General features: G+C 40.3%; 1 protein-coding gene across 1 annotated transcript in view; it reads right to left on the reverse strand.

The window, feature by feature from the left end:
- The window catches only part of LOC124789356 (pre-rRNA 2'-O-ribose RNA methyltransferase FTSJ3), a 108,779-nt gene that overhangs the window by 12,033 nt on the left and 74,535 nt on the right, over positions 1-22,211 (reverse strand). The window contains exons 10-12 of the mRNA XM_047256683.1: positions 13,552-13,900; positions 13,252-13,445; positions 5,222-5,409 (exon numbers count right to left, since the gene is read on the reverse strand). Of these exons, the coding sequence (XP_047112639.1) occupies positions 5,222-5,409; positions 13,252-13,445; positions 13,552-13,900 (731 nt within the window). The remainder of the gene's footprint in view (positions 1-5,221; positions 5,410-13,251; positions 13,446-13,551; positions 13,901-22,211) is intronic.

Consider the following 22,211-nt stretch of genomic DNA (forward strand, 5'->3'; position numbering starts at 1 on the left):
CAGACACTATGACTCTGTGAGTATTTATGCATAGTGTAATATGTGTGAATCCATGTATCATCTAAATAAAAAACTGCCAACTTTAATTCTTACACATCATTTTTAGTAAAAGTGAGATGTAGTTGTCTTTTTTGAAACTATGTCATCTCACTCATCATAGATAGAATAATTTTTCTCACAAGAAAGAAGTCAAGATTAGTGACGGGAATCATAGAATGAACTGAATGGTGAGCTTGTTTAAAGTGCAAGCTATCTCATGCTAAAGTCACTCACCTTGATGCATCTTCGTTCACAAGCTATCATCACTGGAAAGGTGACGAAATGAATTTATGTACCAACAACTACAGTGGCATTGGTTTTCATAATGGTGAAACAGCTGAGCATGTATGGTGTTAGACAGACTGGTGTGTTTGGGATCTAGGATTTGATACAGGTGAGGTCTGTGTTGAAAGTCATTGGCGTATGAGACTGAAATTAACTGAAAAGACCTGAATGAATTTAGACCAGACACTGGGCTTATGGCTGCAAAATTAACATGAAAAGCCTATATTGCAGAACAGTAATGACATAACATTCCCCTTAAATTTATTGCAACTACATGCTGTTGTGGCAAGTTGACTTGGTCATGATGCAAGAACTATTACTGTTCATATGCCATATGCACATTTTGCATATTAAATATCTCTCTCTCTCTCTCTGTCTGTCTGTGTGTGTGTGTGTGTGTGTGTGTGTGTGTGTGCACTCTAAGGAAAAAAAAACTATGTATCACAAGGGAATTATCCGAATGGGACAGAAGACATAGGTAGACATGAGATGTGAAGTACATGCACAGACAAACAAATTATTACAATTTCAGAAAAACTGGATGATTTATTCAAGAGAAACAGCTTCACAAATTCAGCAAGTCAATAATGCACTGGTTCACCTCTGGGTCCAATGCATGCAGTTATTCAACTTGGCATTGATTGATAGAGTTGTTGGATGTCCTCCTGAGGAATATCATGCCAAATTATGTCCAATTGGTGTGTTAGTTCATCAAGACTGAAAATGGTTGTAGGCCCTTACCATAATGGTCCAAAAGTTCTCAACTGGGAAGGCAACAAATGGTGTGCAGAATATTGCCAATGTACTGTTATGCTGTAAGGGTGCCACAAATGACAACCAAAGGGGATCAGCTATGGAAAGGAATGGGACCACAGACCATCACTCCAGGTTTTTGGGCTGCATGGTAGGCAACAGTCAGTTTGATATCCTACTGCTGTCCAGGGAATCTTCAAACATGCCACTGCTGGTCACTGGGGCTGAATTTGAAGTGTGACTCATCACTGGCACTGAAGGCAATTCTACTTCAATTGGTGAAACTGCAGGCCGAAGACGTGTATTGAGATGCTCCAGATAGCGGCGAGATACCAACCTGACTGTCGCCTGCCATATAGCTGGACAACCAGGATTGATGGTCTGGTGTGCCATTTCTTTAGCACAGCAGAACTCCTTTGGTTGTCATCCACAGTACCCTTACAACACAGTTGTACACTGATGATATTCTACACCCAATTTTGTTGCCCTTCGTGGCAAGCCAACCTGGGGTTGCATTTCAGCAACATAGTGCATGCCGGCACACAGAGTGTGTCTACTGGTTGCTGTACCTTACCTCGCCCTGCAAGATCGCCAGCTCTCTCTCCCCATCCAAGAACATTTGGAGTGTTATGGGCAGGGCTGTCCAACTATCTCTGGATTTTGATGATCTAAAATGCCAACTGGACAGAATTTTGCATGACATCCCTCAGGACAACTAAGAACGTTCTCAATCAATGACAAGCCAAATAACTGCTTGCATAAGGATCAGAGGTGGATCAATGTGTTACTGTGCTCGATTTGTGAAGCACTTTCTCTTCAATAAATCATCCAATTTTTTCTGAAATTGTAATCATTTGTTTATCTGTACATGTAGGTCACATCTAGCAATTTCTGTCCTATTCGGATAATTCCTACATGGTGCGTACTTGTTGAGCGTATTTTGTAGCATACTTTAATTAGTGAAGGCAGTTACATCAGTTGCTTAACAAAAGTAAAAAGTAGTGCAAGGATGAAGAAAAAGGGAGAAGAAAAACAAAATTAACTGTGAACTGGGGTTGAATTCATGCCCCTCAGTGTACTAGCCTGGAACTTCATACTAACCTATAGTAATGTTTCAAAAATTGATACCATTTTAACAGATGTTCAGTATATTCATCTTATCCATTTTCTAAGAATTATACCTCCTGAAACATGGCCCATCAGGGTGAATGATTTAACGGTGAGTCTATTTTCCAATCACCATTTCTGACCCCACGCCGTCCCCTCGTCAGAGTTTCTTAGCAAGCCATGATGTCCAGTCATCCAGTCATGTGTGACACTAGCTGTGAATTACTTGTGAAGAGGGCTTTCGCTGCACTGTTTGTAATGTTGCAGAACTTGCTGGTTAATAACACATCGTCCATGCCACACTCACTGTGTCCACTTTGCTGCTTTTTCAATGGGGTAAATACTTCAGTTCCACACCTTTCAACTTTGTGTCCATCCTAATGTAATTTGTACTGTACTGACTTACTCAGCTTTAACTTTTGCTTGCATGTTCTGTCAGCTTATCCATATGCACTGTCATTTCTTGATCTTTGTCATCGTCAATAAATTTAATGTTTAAGCAAGCCACTGTGTATGCTCGCACAGACATTTTCCATACACACTCTCCACACTTGCACTTTCAGGTAATGTGTCATGACTGCACAGTTCAGTCAGTAGAGCAAATGAATGTGAAAGGCAAGGGATCCATGTTCAAGTCTCTGTCCGGGATGAGATGGAAATTTTGCTAACCGGTGACTTTCCATTCTGAGAGATGATGCTTACTGGTTAACTTATATGTTTCTTGTATCCAATGTAATTTTTTTCATATTTATTGACTTATTTCTGTTCCTAGGAACAATAAATATGAAAAAAATTACACGTGTGTGTGTGTGTGTGTGTGTGTGTGTGTGTGTGTGTGTGTGTGTGTGTGTGTGTGTGTGTTCTATTACGATATGCAAAATGCAATAATTCATTGCAAGTTAATTTATTGCTTGCTACGCCTAGTTAGTACATATGCAAAATGCAGTAATTCATTGCAAGTTAATTTATTGCTTGCTACGCCTAGTTAAGATTAAATGCTATCTGTGTTGTACAGTTGAGAGCTGACAGTTGACCTGCGAGTTAGAAATGGAAGTATGTTAGTGTTCAAAGTTTATGGAAGTCAGTAAAGTGAACAGTAAGGAACAGTAATTTTGACTGTATTGGTGAAAGGAGCATTAAATGAAAAGTATGTTGTTCAACATGAAGTCAATTTTGAGAGAACTGTCACGTGTTTTAAATTGTTATTTCAGCACATAAGGATGGTGCTGTAGAGCTGTTTGATGAACACCATACAAAGCCTTTGGTTATTTATTGTACACAAGGACAGTGGATATATTTAAAGAAGCCAGAGAAGAGGATTGAGAATGAAAAGGTGGACAGAGGTGTTTTCCTGGTGAAGATTCATAGGTAAAAGATAAGAATAGAAGATATGCACATGAATTTTAATGGTGGATAGCATCTACATGAACTTCATGAAGAATGTACCAAAGACGAACAAGTGGGAGAAGTGTGAACATCAAAAGTGTTAACATCAAACATTAGTGATACTGACTGTGAACAGCATATGAACCGTGCCATTAAAATGATAACACTATTATATAGACATACAAGTTGTGAATGTGTAGTATGAAGCTTAAAGTGAGGTGACATCGCTAATGAATGTGCACGTCCTCAAACAGATATATCTGATCAGTTGTATGCTATTTGCTACCTTAAAATAGTGTCTTCTTTAAAACTGCACAGCAAATCCCACCCAGCAATTCCCTGGAGTCATTTAAAATTTTATTACACATCAAATCTGTGGCTAGACTACATTCAAAGAGCAAGATTTTGGATATAATATTTTTCAACATAATTTGTTGTAAAGTGGTTGTCGAGGGTCACCATTTGTAGTAACAACACCTTTCAGTTACTACAATAGGATAAGGGCAGAGATCATGCATCTTTCTGCGACATCCAGTTGTAACCCCAACAAGGTAAGAAGAAACACTGCAGGTAACAAGAGCTAAACAACAAATTCCTCAAAAAATCAGTTGCTGTACTGACAAAAACATTGCTGCCATTTAGCATCTCTTACTATTTAAATTATCATATAACTGGATATATAAAAATCTTTTTATCATGTGACAGCAGGAGAAAACACTTATAAAAGTTAAGGAAATGTGCAAGATTTGGAAGCCAGTGGCTCCTATTTCTGCCAGAAGGATTAATGGGGTAGGAAGGGGGGTGAAGGAAAAGGACTGCTGAGGTTTGGGAAATGGGGTGAGTTATGGAAAAGTCGGCCAGAACACAGATACGGGGAAGACTTACCAGACAATATGTGTGGGAAAGATGTGTACTTCTGCCAGAAGGAGCCACTGGCTCCCAAAGCTTTCACATTTCCTTAACTTTTGTCTGTGTTTTTTCTGGCAACCCTTATGAGTAGATATTTTATCTATACAATTATACTATATTTTCAGAAATTGATTATTTTTGTTGATGTACTTAAATTATCAGAAATTCAGTTACTTACTCAAAGAGAGATTTCACAGCGGAAACTATTCTAACTTTGCTTAGCCAAAAGTTTTGTCTGATTCAGAGAGAAGAGGAAGCCTTATCACAGGCAATACTTTCTTTAACTAGTATTATTAAATTCATACTTATTGGTGAGGAGAATTTCTTAAGCTAGAGTTGTAAACAATACATAAATATTGCTCATCAGATTTCTGGAAAGTGTGGAAAAGTAGTGATGTACAAACAGAAATATTAAATGATTTTGTTGCTTAATGTTGCTATACTGACCAGATCCTAGTAAGTCAGAGTAATAAACAAATTCAATTATTGTAAGGATCTTTCATGTAACATTAATAATGGACCAACAGTTTTAATTTCCAGTTTATGTGGACATTTGCTTACTAAGTAACCATATGGTTAAATTTTACTGCAAGTTTAGACAAAAACATTCACCAAGAGCACCATTTACAATAGTTTTATGTGTGTATGCAACTGGCAAAACTGTTGCTGGGTTTGGTGAGTGGAATGTAAGGGGGTGAGGACATAAGTAACTTAACTCATTTAAAAAAGAAAGAGTACTTACTGCCTGATCTGCTTGGCTTTTTCACGATCAGAAACATCAACATTGTCCATGAGTGCCTCCACCTTCTTTTTTGCTTTTTCAAGCTTCCGCAATGCTCGCTTCTTCTTTCGTGCTTTGGCTTCAATTACTTTCTTTATTGGTCGGACATTGAGGTTCTCCATTCTCTTCTTGTATTCATCTACAAGCTCCTGAAAAATGGGAGAACAATATAGCATGAGTCTACATAATATTTACAGGCATTTTGAAACAGAGATGCATTGTATGGATTCTCACAGTATGCAAAAATTTATTAAAAATCATACAAGGTAGAAATGCACTACTTTAGTCAAAGTATTGCTTTTTCACACATGTGTGTGATCCTTCTAACATTTTTAATGTGGTTCCATGCCCAAATTTTATGTAATAATCTGAAGTGCACCTAGAATATAAAAGCATAACTGTTATTTGTTTGTAAATGATGTGTACTTCAAATATTATTTCCTCACATTATAACATCCGATGGTATTATCTGAACTGAGTAGTGAAAGGAATGTTGGAAGTGCCATGTTGTATTACCACTGAACTGATTAAAGATGGGGTATGAGTTCAACTTAACCAGACTGGCACCCAAGACCTCGGTATTTGCTTAATATGATTTAGGGAAACAGTTGAATCTGAACCAAACTCTTCTACAATGACAAAGTCAGTATTTCAACTAATCAGCTGCCTTACTTTGTATCCCCCCCCCCCAATGAACCATGGACCCTGCTGTTGGTGGGGAGGCTTGCATGCCTCAGTGATACAGATAGCCATGCCGTAGGTGCAACCACAATAGAGGGGTATCTGTTGAGAGGCCAGACAAATGTGTGGTTCCTGAAGAGGGGCAGCAGCCTTTTCAGTAGTTGCAGGGGCAACAGTCTGGACGATTGACTGATCTGGCCTTGTAACATTAACCAAAACGTCCTTGCTGTGCTGGTACTGCGTACGGTTGAAAGCTAGGGGAAACTACAGCCGTACTTTTTCCCAAGGGCATGCAGCTTTACTGTATGGTTAATGATGATGGCGTCCTTTTGGTTAAAATAGTCCGGAGGTAAAATAGTCCCCTATTCGGATCTCCGGGCGGGGACTTCTCAATAGGACGTCATTATCAGGAGAAAGAAAACTGGCGTTCTATGGATCGGAGTGTGGAATGTCAGATCCCTTAATCGGGCAGGTAGGTTAGAAAATTTAAAAAGGGTTGACTAGAGGATAAATGTAAGGATGTAGAGGCTTATCTCACTAGGGGTAAGATAGATACTGCCTACAGGAAAATTAAAGAGACCTTTGGAGAAAAGAGAACCACTTGTATGAATATCAAGAGCTCAGATGGAAACCCAGTTCTAAGCAAAGAAGGGAAAGCAGAAAGGTGGAAGGAGTATATAGAGGGTCTATACAAGGGCGATGTACTTGAGAACAATATTATGGAAATGTACTTGAGAACAATATTATGGAAATGGAAGAGGATGTAGATGAAGATGAAATGGGAGATATGATACTGCGTGAAGAGTTTGACAGAGCACTGAAAGACCTGAGTCGAAACAAGGCCCCGGGAGTAGACAACATTCCATTAGAACTACTGACGGCCTCGGGAGAGCCAGTCCTGACAAAACTCCACCATCTGGTGAGCAAGATGTATGAGACAGGCGAAATACCCTCAGACTTCAAGAAGAATATAATAATTCCAATCCCAAAGAAAGCAGGTGTTGACTGATGTGAAAATTACCGAACTATCAGTTTAATTAGCCATGACTTTAAAATACTAACACGAATTCTTTACATACGAATGGAACAACTGGTATAAGCCGACCTCGGGGAAGATCAGTTGGGATTCTGTAGAAATGTTGGAACACGTGAGGCAATACTGACCCTATGACTTATCTTAGAAGAAAGATTAAGGAAAGACAAACCTACATTTCTAGCATTTGTAGACTTACAGAAAGCTTTTGACAATGTTGATTGGAATACTCTCTTTCAAATTCTAAAGGTGGCAGGAGTAAAATACAGGGAGTGAAAGGCTATTTACAATGTGTACGGAAACCAGATGGCAGTTATATGAGTCGAGGGGCATGGAAGGGAAGCAGTGGTTGGGGAGGGAGTGAGACAGGGTTGCAGCCGATCCCCGATGTTATTTAATCCATATACTGAGCAAGCAGTAAAGGAAACAAAAGAAAAATTCAGAGTAGGAATTAAAATCCATGGAGAAGAAATAAAAACTTTGAGGTTCGCCGATGACATTGTAATTCTGTCAGAGACAGCAAAGGACCTGGAAGAGCAGCTGAATTGAATGGACAGTGGTCCTGAAAGGAGGATGTAAGATGAACATCAACAAAAGCAAAATGAGGATAATGGAATGTAGTCAAATTGAATCGGTGATGCAGTGGGAATTAGATTAGGAATTGGGCACTTAAAGTAGTAAAAGAGTTTTGCTATTTGGGGAGCAAAATAACTCATGATGGTCAAGGAGAGACGATATAAAATGTAGACTGGCAATGGCAAGGAAAGCGTTCCTGAAGAAGAGAAATTTGTTGACATCAAGTATAGATTTAAGTGTCAGAAAGTCTTTTCTGAAAGTATTTGTATGGTATGTAGCCATGTATGGAAGTGAAACGTGGATGATAAATAGTTTGGACAAGAAGAGAATAGAAACTTTCGACATATGGTGATACAGAAGAATGCTGAAGAGTAGGTGGGGAGATCACGTAACTAATGAGGAGGTACTGAATAGAATTAGGGAGAAGAGAAATTTATGGCACACCTTGACTAGAAGAAGGCATCGGTTGGTAGGACACATTCTGAGGCATGAAGGGATCACCAAATTAAAACTGTGTGCCGAACCGAGACTCAAACTCGGGACCTTTGCTTTTCGTGGGCAAAAGTAGGAGACGAGGTACTGGTAGAAGTAAAGCTGGAGGACGGGGTGTGAGACGTGCTTGGGTAGCTCAGCTGGTAGAGCACTTGCTCGTGAAAGGCAAAGGTCCCGAGTTCGAGTCTCAGTCCGGCACACAGTTTTAATCTGCCAGGAAGTTCATATCAGCGCACACTCCGCTGCAGAGTGAAAATCTCATTCTGGAAACATCCCCCAGGCTGTGGCTAAGCCATGTCTCCGCAATATCCTTTCTTTCAGGAGTGCTAGTTCTGCAAGGTTTGTAGGAGAGCTTCTGTAAAGTTTGGAAGGTAGGAGACAAGGTACTGACAGAAGTAATGCTGTGAGGACAGAGCGTGAGTCGTGCGTGCGTAGCTCAGTTGGTAGAGCACTTGCCCGCGAAAGGCAAATGTCCCGAGTTCGAGTCCCAGTCCGGCACACAGTTTTAATCTGCCAGGAAGTTTCGTATCAGCGCACACTCCACTGCAGAGTGAAAATCTCATTCTGGAGGGTATCACCAATTTCGTATTGGAGGGCAGTGTGGAGGGTAAAAATCGTAGAGGGAGACCAAGAGATGAATACACTAAACAGATTAAGAAGGATGTTGGTTGCAGTAGGTACTAGGAGGTGAAGAAGCTTGCACAGGATAGGGTAGCATGGACAGCTGCATCAAACCAGTCTCTGGACTGAAGACCAGAACAACAACAACAACAACAACACTTTGTATTTTAACTGGAGAAATAGCACCTAGCTCGACATTTGGCTTGACGCCATCAGAAAACAGTGTACTTCTGAATGACATTTTGGTCCACAGCACATACTAAAAATGATACAAACCAGAATTAAAATGTTTTCAATAACAATGAATTTCAGATATAAAAAACTTGTAATATCCACAGTAATTCTTACTATGCTCTGTCTATCTATCTACACACAAAGATATGATTTTCGTAGGACTTGGATTGACATCCATTCGACTAATGTCTGAAGAAGTGCTGGGGGGAATTGATACCATGAATTCTGCAAGGTTGTCCATAAATCTGTAAGAGTACGAGGGGGTGGAGATCTCTCGAACAGCAGGTTGCAAGGCATCTCAAAATATGCTCAATAATGTTCACGTCTGGGGGAGTTTGGTGGCTAGCAGAAGTGTTTAAACTCAGAAGAGTGTTCCTGGAGCCACTCTGTAGCAATTCTGGACGCATGGGGTGTCGCACTGTCCTTCTGGAATTGCCCACGTCTGTCGGAATACAAATGTTCATTAAATAGAAAAGTATTTTGGGATATAAATCCTGGCAGATGTGAGAATGACTAGTTATAGAAGTACTGGGCAGAGGATACAAGATTTCCCCAGTAGCTGACTCAAATGCCTAGGAATAGGTTTGATAAGCTAAGAAATTATCTACATGTGAATGACAATACCAAAGTGGGAGAAAGAGGAGCCCCTGATTATGACAAGTTGTTCAAGGTGAGACCATTTGTTAACAGTATCAAACAAAACTTTTCCCTTGTTGAACCTGACAAATATAATTCAGGGTACGAATTAAACATTACTTTTGAAGTTCACGCATCCCTGAAACACTATGTAACACACAAACCGCATAAATGAAATATAAAAGTTTTTGTCTGTGCTGGATCCAGAGGCACTGTGTACGGTTTTGAAATATACCAAATGGAAAAGAACTGTACACAATGACATTGGTCTTGGAATGAGTGGTAATATAGTGATAAGGTTTGTGGAATAACTAACTGAATACAAAAATTTTGTAGTTTTCACCGACAACTGGTTCACTCCTTACAATATTATTTCTGCGCTGAAAGACATTGGTATCTTGGTTGATGGAACTGTTAGATCCAAAAGACTTCAAGGGTGCAATCTAAGAGTGGGCAGTGAGCTGAAAAAGCAGGGACAAGGATCATATGACTACAGAACTGACACAAAAAGGAAAAATCATAGCACTGAAGTGGTATGGTAACAAGTCTGTCATCCTTGCAAGATCATACAAAGCAATAAATCAAGTGGAACTTGTGAAACATTGGGCAGTGGAAGAACAAAAATATATTGACCTTCCAATACCACACAATGTTACAGAATATAACTGTTCTATGATGTGTGTTTTGTATGCATGGCTCCTATACTATCAACACTGCAGACAAAGAGGAATTATGAAACACATATCTCTATTGATTTTTCGGTCTGACATAGCTCATGGACTACTAAAAGCAGGAGACACACTGCTAAGAAGATGAGGATGGCCATCAGATGATAGTCCCTTGTCAACTGTTGTGAAGCAACCAGCCCCATTTGTTCCCAGCCCAGTTGATGGCATAATACATGACAATACTGGACATTGCAGAGCATCTCGAAAACATACAGAGATAAACTGTGCATTAAAGCGTATTCTTGAACAAAATGCATTAAATGTTAGAAACCTCTCTGTTCTGCCGAAGACAGGAACTGTTTCTTAAATTTTCATATAAAGTAACATCCAGTTTATAACAACCCTGTTAAACTGCCTTAAGATGTAAGTTGAATTCTTTTATATATTATTTTTCCTTTTTCTTTTAATAAACTGCAACTACTTGTACAATTAAAATTTTTATTCAGATTCTGTCACCATGCACTGAAAATCCCAACCCCCTCAGTGAAGGAAACAAATCCTGCCCGATGCTACCATATAGAGTCATCCCAAATTTCCCTCCTCAAACTAAAACTAAAATGAAATATTCTTACAAATGTAAGTTATTCCAATCATTATGTATGGAAATATGTAAAAAATATTTTTTCGCAAATTATTAAAATCTGTGATGGAAAGGATTACTAATCACATTTATATCAATCATTTTAATATACATGTGATGGCCAAAAGGAGTAAGAGCAGTATGACCTACAGTGAAACAATGTCAGAAGAGAGTATTCTGTACTCCGTCATCCTCTTTCAATGTGAATAAGACAAACGAGTAAATGCATAGATTATTCCAATCTGTTTAGTGTCTTTAGTTGGCACTGAAACTTCTTTTTTTTTTCAAACTCAAATGCCCCTTGCATTGCTCTGAGCACAGTCAAAAGGACAAACAATGATATGACCCATGCTGCTGTTGTGGTCTTCAGTCCAGAGACTGGTTTGATGCAGCTCTCCATGCTACTCTATCCTGTACAAGCTTCTGCATCTCCAAGTAACTACTGCAACCTACATCCTTCTGAATCTGTTTAGTGTATTCATGCCTTGGTCTCCCTCTACAATTTTTACACTCCGCACTTCCCTCCGATATTAAATTGATGATCCCTTGATGCCTCAGAACGTGTCCTACTAACCGATCCCTCCTTCTAATCAAGTTGTGCAACAAATTCCTCTTCTCCCCAATTCTATTCAGTACCTCCTCATTAGTTACTTGATCTACCCATCTAATTTTCAGCATTCTTCTGTAGCACCAGATTTTGAAAGCTTCTATTCTCTTCTTGTCTAAACTATTTATCATCCAGTTTCACTTCCGTACATGGCTACACTCCGTACAAATACTTTCAGAAAAGATTTCCTGACACTTAAATCTATACTTGATGTTAAAAATATTTCTCTTCTTCAGACATGCTTTCCTTGCCATTGCCAGTTTACATTTTATATCCTCTCTATTTCGACCATCATCAGTTATTTTGCTCCCCAAATAGCAAAACTCCTTTACTACTTTAAGTGTCTCATTTCCTAATCTAATTCCCGCAGCATCACCTGACTTAATTCGATTACATTCCATTATCCTCATTTTGGACAGAATTACAATGTCGTTGGCAAACCTCAGAGTTTTTATTTCTTCTCCATGGATATTATTTAATTCCTACTGCAATTCTTTTCTTTTGTTTCCTTTACTGCTTACTCAATAAACAGACTGAATAACATCGCAGGTAGGCTACAACGCTGTCTCACTCCGTTCTCAACCATTGCTTCCCTTTCATGCCCCTTGACTCTTATAACTGCCATCTGGTTTCTATACAAATTGTAAATAGCCTTTTGCTCCTTGTATTTGACCCCTGCCACCTTCAGAATTTGAGAGTATTCCAGTCAACATTGTCAAAAGCTTTCTTTAAGGCTAAAAATGTCAGAAACGTAGGTTTGCCTTTCCTTATTCTGTCTTCTAAAATAAGTATGAAATGAACCGCATGTAAAATAAAAAGGAGAACGAGTGACTGAACAGGGATTGGGTGCATTATGTAAGCTGTGCTGGTTGGTGTTATGACAATTGGGAGTTATGGAGTGCATCACTGTGTGGTGCAACCTGAGAAAACTATAATCCTGAAGGAAAATAGTAGCACTGCAGGCCAGGTAACTATTGCATGTTGAAAGGTAAATTCATTTGTATTTGTGACGAGTACTATTTATGGGTCTGTGGCAGCATGGGAACCTGTGTGCGAGACTGACTGATAAGCTAATTGGCAGTTGGCAGAACAAAGGCAATAATGAGGCCTACCCTGTATTCACAGGGACTCTCTCTCTCTCTCTCTCTCTCTCTCTCTCTGACACACACACACAATTTTTCCTCTCTTTTGTCAGATGAAGGAATCTAGTGTTTCAAAAGTTGCAGTTACCAGATTTTTCCAAAGCTGACTTGGAAGCAGACATTTTTTCTCTTTTTCCTGGTTCTACCTCAGAATGCAATGTGTGTATTCTAACTCTTTGCATGTAATGTTATTGTGTAGAAGCAAGCAAAAGTTTTCTAAATGTTTGCGAATCATATAACTGAACTGGGTTTCTGATAGCAATCTAGTATTCACCTACTACGAGGTGGAAAACCACCTAAAAACCACTCCAGGCTGGCTGGCACACCAACCCTCATCATTAATGCACCAGATGGATTTGATCTGATCTGGGGCCAGTGCACCTCCCCACCCCAGAAACACCACTTCAACACACATGGCTGTCCCAGTGGGTCATCTTTCTCTCTTTTTTTTAACTGAACATCATTTTAGAGATATTTCTACCACAAATGAGATCTCTGCATTATGTTCAGACATTTTCATCACTGAATAGTGTTTTTCGAAAAGAATGGGTACAATAACATGACTTCAAGTATACAGACAATTTAACAAATGCCAATCATACAATACAAACATATTTCTGATTTTAAACAATAAAAATAAAGAAAGGAATGTGAAAAATACCTTAGGAACAGGCAGTTCTCGCCTCATATGCTTTTTCTCATCTTCCACGAACCAGTCTGGCAGGTTTTCGTCATTAAATGTGTACCTATTCCAACCAGCATCAATCAATTCTCGCCTCATCTTCTTTGATGTAATGAGCATCGTTCCTAATGCTAAGCCTTCTTCATCCAATTTACGTTTGCGAATTTTGTTTTCTAAAATGAATTATGGGACAATGTAGTTTACACAAAATTGCACATAATAATATAGGATGCACAAAAAATTCAAAGGATAATGAATTCCACATTAATCATTACTTACGCTGTTCCTTGGGAACTATTTCGAAGTCATCTTTTCCATGAGTATGTTTTGAAGTAGCTACTGATAAAGGAGGGAGGTGATTTTCAACATCGTAATCGCTGTCATCATCTGTATCGGTATCAGTATCATCACTTGCAGCAGACAGAGTATTCATGTGACTGTTATCTTCAGTATTATTATTGACTTGACTGGCGTTTTTAACTGTTTTGAATTTATTCACTTCTTTGCTGTGATTTTCTGGTGCACTTTCTTCTCCAATTATTTTACCTCCTTTTCTCTTGAAGTCTTCAACCAATTTATCTAACTCAAAATCTTCATCATCCTCATTTTCTAAGTTTTTAAAAATATCCTGCAGAAAACATATATTTGAACGATACTTGATCAATGAACAGACAAGCAGATTAGTTTTCATATAAACACCTAAACTGTATGTATTATTCACTGATAAATTATTATTATTATTAATGATTATTATAATTATAATCCTCAATCTTGAGCAACTGAATTAAAAGATAGCTGCTGTGTTGCTGAGGGACAAATCCAGTAACTACAGTGAATGGAATAGTCTGACAGACTGTGCGACTAAAATGACTTCAAACCTAGCACTGACAATTGAAATGATACCCCCATGTGCAGTACGGGGAAAATGTGGTCTTTTGCATATTTGATTGTGCCAGGATAAAGGGTGCCCAATGTATGGAATGCAATGTGTGTTGGTTTGGGATAACCACCAGCAGTGAAGTAAATAGCCAATGGCAATACCATAGCAAAGAAAAATGTAGTAATCTGCAAATTACTCCACTGCTGCCATCACTACTATCGTGCATGTCAGTACGCATGTTCATTTGAGTAGTGCGCTGTTCCACTACTCTGGGCTCCTACCAGAGGCCTTTGAACTTGGTGTGGAACTTCTATTGCCTGCAACCGATAACAAGTGACATCACATTCTCTTTATATAGCAATGTACAGGCTCTGAACTGCACTCTTGTTTATGTTCTCTAAACTAATTTGTACTTATCCTGTCATGTCACTGACTTAATAAATAACAGATTTCTTACAACTGTGCCTTTTATTGTGTTCAGAGTTAGAACACAAGTGACAATGAGTAGAACTTCCATGTACTCAACTTTAGTGACTGTTCTTTTTGTGTGACTTATCCATGGATGTGGTATGTCAATCACTTCTTCACCTTGGGAAAACTATAGGCTATGTTGCAAGTTCAGGCTCTACTGTCTCAGGTACACCCATCGCCGTTTCTGCCATCGATGACTCTGCTGAATACTGGGAAACTTATGAAAAACCACTCTGCCAGCACTTTGTAGCATTTTGGGTGACAGTCAAAAACACTCATAAGGCTTGTTTTACCATGGATTTCTACCTGCATGTAGTAGTTGTTGTGCAGTTACTGCTTTTGCATGAACTGGCTCCACTCATTTTTGATGAAATATGTAGTCTGTTATCTTCTTATCATTGCAAGTGCACCCATGTCATTGCCACAAGCAGTCACATTGGACTTGGGCAGCAGAGATACAGGCCTGAGCCATAATTATTGATTTATTATTAAAAACTCCAAGGAATCCAATGTAGACTTCATGGTTAGGGATGTGATCATATGCCTTGCACTCATTAAGGAAGTTCAACAGAGAGCCCTCCAATGTGAGGACCCATCCTTGGAATAAGTTTTAAACATTGCTCAGTCCTTTGAAGTCTACCCGGTTGTGGGCCACTAAATTGAAGCAAGGGCAACATTGTTGTCGCACTGGCATCTAGCAACAAGTTTGCTGCGAAAAGAGGAAGGTGATGGCATTCAGACCAGGGAACCCAGCTGCAACTGACACACCCGTCAGCAACAACACCAAGGATACTGTGCAGCACTCCTGTCATTCCCCTCTTGCTTTGTGCAACACGAGAGAGAGCTGTATGTTCCAGGCAGTGAGCATCAAGCCACAAGTTTCACAAGAAAGACCACAGCATCAGTTTGCTGTTCTCAGCCTTTCTCAGATCAAATGGGTGTTGATGTTCGTCCTATTTCATCTTTTTATTGATGTGTCAGAGCCGAACAAACTTTATCGCTGCAAGTGGACACCAGAGCAGCTGTTTTGCTCCTCAACTCTTGAACGTATGTTTCGTTGGACTCCCCAATGTTGATTCCCGTCAAATGACATCTGGTCAGCTACAGTAAACCGTATATTCCTATTCTTGGTCAGTTTACTACTGCCATGGCTTACAAACCTGTAGTCCATCCTATCGTATATTTGATTGCTAATGATCCTCATACTGAAAATTTGTTTGGGTTAGACGCTTTCGTTGCTTCTGAATTTTCTATTATTGACGCTATGCTTCTTGTGTCAGATCAGGTTCCTTATCAAGACCTAGATTCATTGTATTCTGAATTTGCGAATTTGTTTTCTGAGGGATGAGGATGTGTAAACAACTTCACAGTACATATCACGCTTAAACCTACGGCTCGTTAATTTTGATTTGGATTGGTTGACTACACTAGGCATCATACAACTGACTTCACCACTAGTGACTGTAAAAAACCTGTTGGGTCAGCTTCAAATTTGTGGAGACTTTAAAGCTATCATAAATTCGCAATCTACAACTGACACATACACTCTTGCTCAAGCTGACAACCACTTGCAAAGGCGGTCTTTTCCAAAACTGACTTGGCTGAGACCAACCTGCAGGTATCCTTACAGGACACATTGAAACAACAGCTTGTAGTGAAAATGCCTTTTGGTCTTTGTTAATATCAATGCTTAATGTCTGAAGTGGCTAGCGCCTAGCTATATTTCAAAGCTTTTTGGAGCAACTTACAGCAGATGTTCATTGCTGCACGGTGACAACAGTAACAGGGACTACAATGGAAGAACACTTATGTAACCTTGGTTCTCTTTGTTGTTTTGCACACTGCAGACCTTAAGTGTAATCTTACTAAGTCACAATTTTCTCAACCTCTATTGTGTATTTCAGCCATAAAATTTATAGGCAGGGTGTTTGAACCCTGGAACAGCATGTTGCCTCTATTAAGGCTTTGCCTCAAATGACCAGTTTGCAGAAACTACAGGTGGTTCCTTGATAAAATAGCACAAAATCACAGGTTTATTCTAGGTTCAGCCATCAGGGTCACATTCTGCACCAACTGCTTTATAAAAGTGTTCCTTTCAAGCAGTCACCAGTCTATGAGCATGTATTTGGGTAACTTAAAAACAAATTACCCTCTGTACCTTGCCTTGTGGCCTTCCAACCTGGTAAATATTTAATCTTTGTTACAGATGCATCCCAGTATGGGTTGGGAGTGTTTCTGGCCCATCATCATGCGGATGGTTCTGAGCAAGCTGAGCTCAATGCAGCTCAGCAGCCATATTTGCAAGTCAAAACAGAAGCCCTTGCGATCACTATTCCTTTTTTTAAAAAAAAAAAAAAAAAAAAAAAAAAAAAAAAAAAAAAAAAAAAAAAAAAAAGTTCTTATCAGTACAAAATTCCACTTAGCCACATATCATATCTTTAGTTCCCTTGTTTCACTCTTCAGCTGCTTAACTCAACAAAGGTGTTCATCGCCTTCAACGTTGGATCTTATTTTCGTCAAGTTATTCAATTAGGAGATCCATTTCCATCCAATGTCACAGCAGGCCAAAGAGGAAGCATTGTCTCAGTTACCAACGGGGCCCGACCTCTTGTTGGATTTCAAAGAACTGTTGTGTTTTCAACTTGAGATGAAAGCAAGACATACTACTGTTTGTTACCATATTACCAGCTCCAGGGCTGCATCTGCTACAACTGCAGACCCAGTCATCTGGTACAACTGCAGACCCAGTGCTTAAACAAGTGGTTCGCATCATACATTATTGGTGACCTGATCATCCACCGGCCTGAGCATTTACCCATTGTGAACTCCTTGCTTTCCCTGTTACACAGTGACATTCTCTTGTTGGCAGAAGGTGGTACTTCCAGTTTTGCAATTCTGGCAACATTGCATAGGGAAGTTCTCAACCTGTTACATCAATGTCATTGGGGAACCTCTTGCACTAAACAACTGGCATGTTGTCATGTGTTCTTGCCTGGTATTGATCGTGAGGTAGAGCACCTGCTCGTGGTTGCTGCAAGTGTTCAAATCAACAGGCATCAGCACGCTATGTTTTTTCCCCCCTTGACCAGGATCCATGCTACAATGGAAAAGAATACATATTGAATTTGCTGGAACATTCTGAGACATTTTTTGGTTATTTGTTGTTGATGCCTTTTCCATGTTTCCTTATGTTGTTTACTGTCTGTCTGTCTATCACAGTAGATGCAACTCCCAAGGCACTGTAAAATCCTCTTTTCTGTTGAAAGCCTACCTTATAGAGTGGTTTCGGGCAATGGCCATCAATTTTTGGCTCAACCCATGTGATGACATCTGTCATGTCATGGTGCCTCCCTTCAGCCACAATCCAATGGCAAGGCAAAATGTCTTATGAATTTTGAAAATGCAAATGCAAAAATATGTCACGGGATATCCAGCACACGAGGCCCTCACGTTCCTTCTCATTTCTTCCTGCTGCCAGACAGTTGTCCTGCTGTGACATCAACATGGGCTCGAGGGTTTGGATGACACCCGCACTGGATACCAAGCATGGGTGCCATGTATTCATGGTACATACCGATGAGTGCCTTATGGTGCGCCACTGCTATCAGCTGTGACCTTCAGTGGGCACAGACACCTCCCTGCAGACCACTGCTCTTGCACCTCATCCACAGCTGCTGCAGTTCGCTGTGGGCAGCATGTCAACTGACACACCTGATGTGGTCTCCAGCTGTTCTCCCAATGGGCTAGCCTCACACATATGATGCAACTCAGACTCTTTGATGTCCCTGTGGTGCCTTCTTTGCAGTAGAGGTACAGTGGGGCTTCATCAACACATCCACAGGCACCTCCTACGCCAATGCAGGCATCTCCAACACTGATGTAGGCGCCATCTACACTAACTCTGATGCCTGCCACCACCTGCTGGCACCTCCTATATTATCTCTGGACAACACACCTTCCCAACACATAGCATGGTCCAATGCTGACCTGAGCCCTGCCTGTGGAATGCCAGAGTTGTCCACTTGCTCTCCTGGAGCGAATAGAAGGCATGTGTGTCCAGACTCTAGCCACTTCCATCCTATTCACTTGTTCGCAAGGACTGGGAACTGTTCGTACCCAGGACAACTGCTTCAGACAATATGGATGTGACAACACTGCAGAGGAGCTGCCATTTGGTCGCTCTTTCCCCCAAGGAGGGAGAGCTATAGTAACCAGCACATTACACCTCTGCCATCACTACTACAGCATTGTCAATATACATGGTCATTTGAATAGCATGCCATTCAGCTGCTCTGGGCCCGCACCAGAGGCCGCCGACCGTTGTCCAGAGCATCCATCACTTGCAGCCGACAGCAAGCAGCCCCAGGTGGGCAAATGCTTTTTATATGGCCATGTGCTGGCTCTGGTCGGCAGTCTTGTGTAAGTTCTCTAAATTATACTGTACTTGTACTGCATGCTGTGACTTAATAAAGAGTTGGCTTCTAATAACCGTGTCTTTTATTGTGTTCTGAGTGAGAACAATAAGATCTGCCTTTCATTACCATAGATGGTTAAGTTGTCAGAGTGGCCTCATGGCTGAAAATTACTCATCAATTCAACACTGGCCAACATCAACACAACCAGTGAGCATAGGTACCATTTAGTACCATCACCTCACTGTAGGATAAAAACTGACACCATGCCACACAGGTTCCTGGGTACAGAAACACCACCATTCGATACTCAAAGCATGGTGAAAGGCTACCCATGCCTGTGTACTGGGTTACTGTTGGTTCACACTGATGGCAGGATACAAGTTCATTTGAAATCATGTAATGAGATGAATCTTGTTTCCAACAGGGCAATTTTCAGTTACATGTTGGAGCTATTCTCACGTAGGAGGATGTTAACAAGGGATGAAACGTGGACCTTTTATCACAATCATGCACATATAAGAATATGAATTAAAATAAGATTGCTACTCACCACATATAGGAAAAAGAGGGTTGAGTAGCAGTCAGGCACATTTAAAAGTAGATTGTTGGAAAATATCAGCATTCAGGCAAAGTCCACCATCCGTTGAGAGACCAGTAGAAAGAAACAGAACACACACACACACACACACACACACACACACACACACACACACACACACACACACACACACACGGTCACTATTGTCTTAAGGCACAGTGATGCCACTGCTGTGTGATCTCGTTTGGGGTAGGTAGTGGTTGTAGACAAGAAGTGTGGACTAGAGAAAGGGAGAAGTAGGAGGGTAGGAATGGTGGAAGATGCTGTACTGCTGCCTGTAAGAGTGGGCAGAGACATGGGAAGAGTAGGATGGTGGGCTGGTAGGCTACTAAATGCTGTGCTGTGTGAGAAAAGAGAAGCAGAGGGGGAGCAGGAGGCAGAGAAAGGACCATGCAAGTAAACTGAGGGGAGGAGAGGGGAGGGGAGGAGCAGGGTAGGGGTGGGGGTGGGGGGTGGGGGATGGAGGCATGTATCATGCAGGAGTGAGAGCAGGGAAGTGAACAGAGGCAGGGACGTGCGAAAGTTGAGGCTGTGGTGGTTATGGGAATGAAGAATAAATTGCAAACAATTTCCCATCAGCATGATTAAGAAAAGCTAATATTGGTGAAAAGAATCCTGGCACGGTTTGTGAAGCAGCACATCAACAAGTAATGTTGACACGAAAGATAGCTGTCAAACTGTGCCCAAGAAGCAACTAGACTACCCACTTGCAGAGCATGCTGAGCAACACGATGTGTTCAACTTCACTGACTGCTTCACAAACCATGCCATTTGAATTCTTCCCACCAACACTAGCTTTACTGAATTATGCAAGTAGGAACTCTACCTGTAACATATTCTTACATATTCTTCATTCCTGTAACCCCACTGCCCTCGCACAAATTCTTGTTGCTCACCTGCCTCTATCCCATTACCTGCTCTCTCAACAGTGTCACAAATGCCTTTTGTCCCTCAAACTCACTATCTGTACAAACACCCCCCCCCCCCCCACACACACACGCCATACCATTTCATCTCTGCCACATCTCTGCAAACTCCGATAGGCAGGACTAAAGCACTGTTGGAATTGGCCACCTCATACAAATATCTGTCTGTAACACTTTGTAGGGATAAGAATTGGAATGATCACATAGGTTCAGTCATGTGTGAAGCAAGTCCTAGACTTTAGTTTATTGGTAGAATACTGGGGAAATGCAATCAGTCAACAAAGGAGATTGCTTACAAATCACTCATGCTACTGGTTCTAGAACATTGCTCAAGTCTGTGGGACCCGTACCAAAGAGGACTAACAGGGGTCATTGAATGTGTACAGAGAAGGGAACTGAAGTGGAATACTCTTGAAGATAGACATAAACTATCTCGAGAAAGTCTATTAACACTCTGAGTGCCAATCATGTCAATTGACGGGATGCGGGAATTTATGTAGAGTGACAGTCACGTCATTTGACGTGATCTGCTTTTAAATACGAAATCACGTTTATTGACGAGATCGATTGGCCTTCATTGCCCTACTTGGTACATTTAGTGTCCAAAACAGCCAACATATCATGTACATTTAGTTCCTCAAATGGCTGATAGATCGTATTCGCTGTATGAACCCACGCAGGTAGAAAGTGGCGTCTGCTCGTTGAGTACGTAAGTAAATGGACATGGCTTCATGTTCTCTTACAGACGACGAAATTTTGCGTGAATTGGAGAAAGAATTTGTTGATAATGAGAGTGGGGATGACAACATCAACAATTCAGATGATGATCCTGACTTTGTCCAAGAAGAATTGCATCAAATTTCAAGTAAGTATTTCGAATCATGATTTTGTATTATACCACTTCATTTTCTTCATTTTGTGAATACTGAAAAATGATTTTCTTCTTTTTGGGTTCAGAGAATGAAGAAAGTGATTGTACTATGGATGTAGAACCACAAAATATCTGTCCTGACAACAGTGAAAGGAGGCCAAGACAAAGGGGTGGCACAGAAAGAGATCGTACTGGGTCTACAGAGGAGTGGACTGATATAGACTGTTTGCCAAGTATAGACATTTTTAGTGGGGACCAGGATACCAGTTTTCTGTTGATGGATGTAAAACCGCAGATTATGAGGAATAAAATGTCAGTCAAACATTTTTTTCATTTCCGTAAACTTTTGTATATTTTGTAAAACCTTACAATCATTAAAAATATAAGGAAAAAAAAAAAAAAAAAAAAAACAAACGATCAAAGGAGCTGTATATACATTTTCTGGAAGAAGAAGATGCCGGCTTTCATAAAAAGTTAGTACCACAACAAAATGCAGGCTAGTTTTCTGTAAAACAAATGTACAATATTAGCAAAAAAAGTTGGTATTCTAAGAAATGGCACAGTTTACATGGCCGGCATTCTAAGTGTAAACAAAGTTTCAAGAACCAGTTTTAAATGATTATGAATATAGTACAACCCCCCAATTTATCCCTTACATAGGGTTCGTGAGGCATCAATCAATCATTCTTGCCGCACTCCACACGTGAATGGAACAGGAAGAAAACCTAATAAATGGTACTATGGGGCATACCCTCTGTTCTGCACCTCATGGTGGTTT

The sequence above is a fragment of the Schistocerca piceifrons genome, chromosome 3 (assembly GCF_021461385.2).
Source record: "Schistocerca piceifrons isolate TAMUIC-IGC-003096 chromosome 3, iqSchPice1.1, whole genome shotgun sequence".
In the NCBI taxonomy this organism is placed as follows: domain Eukaryota; kingdom Metazoa; phylum Arthropoda; class Insecta; order Orthoptera; family Acrididae; genus Schistocerca; species Schistocerca piceifrons.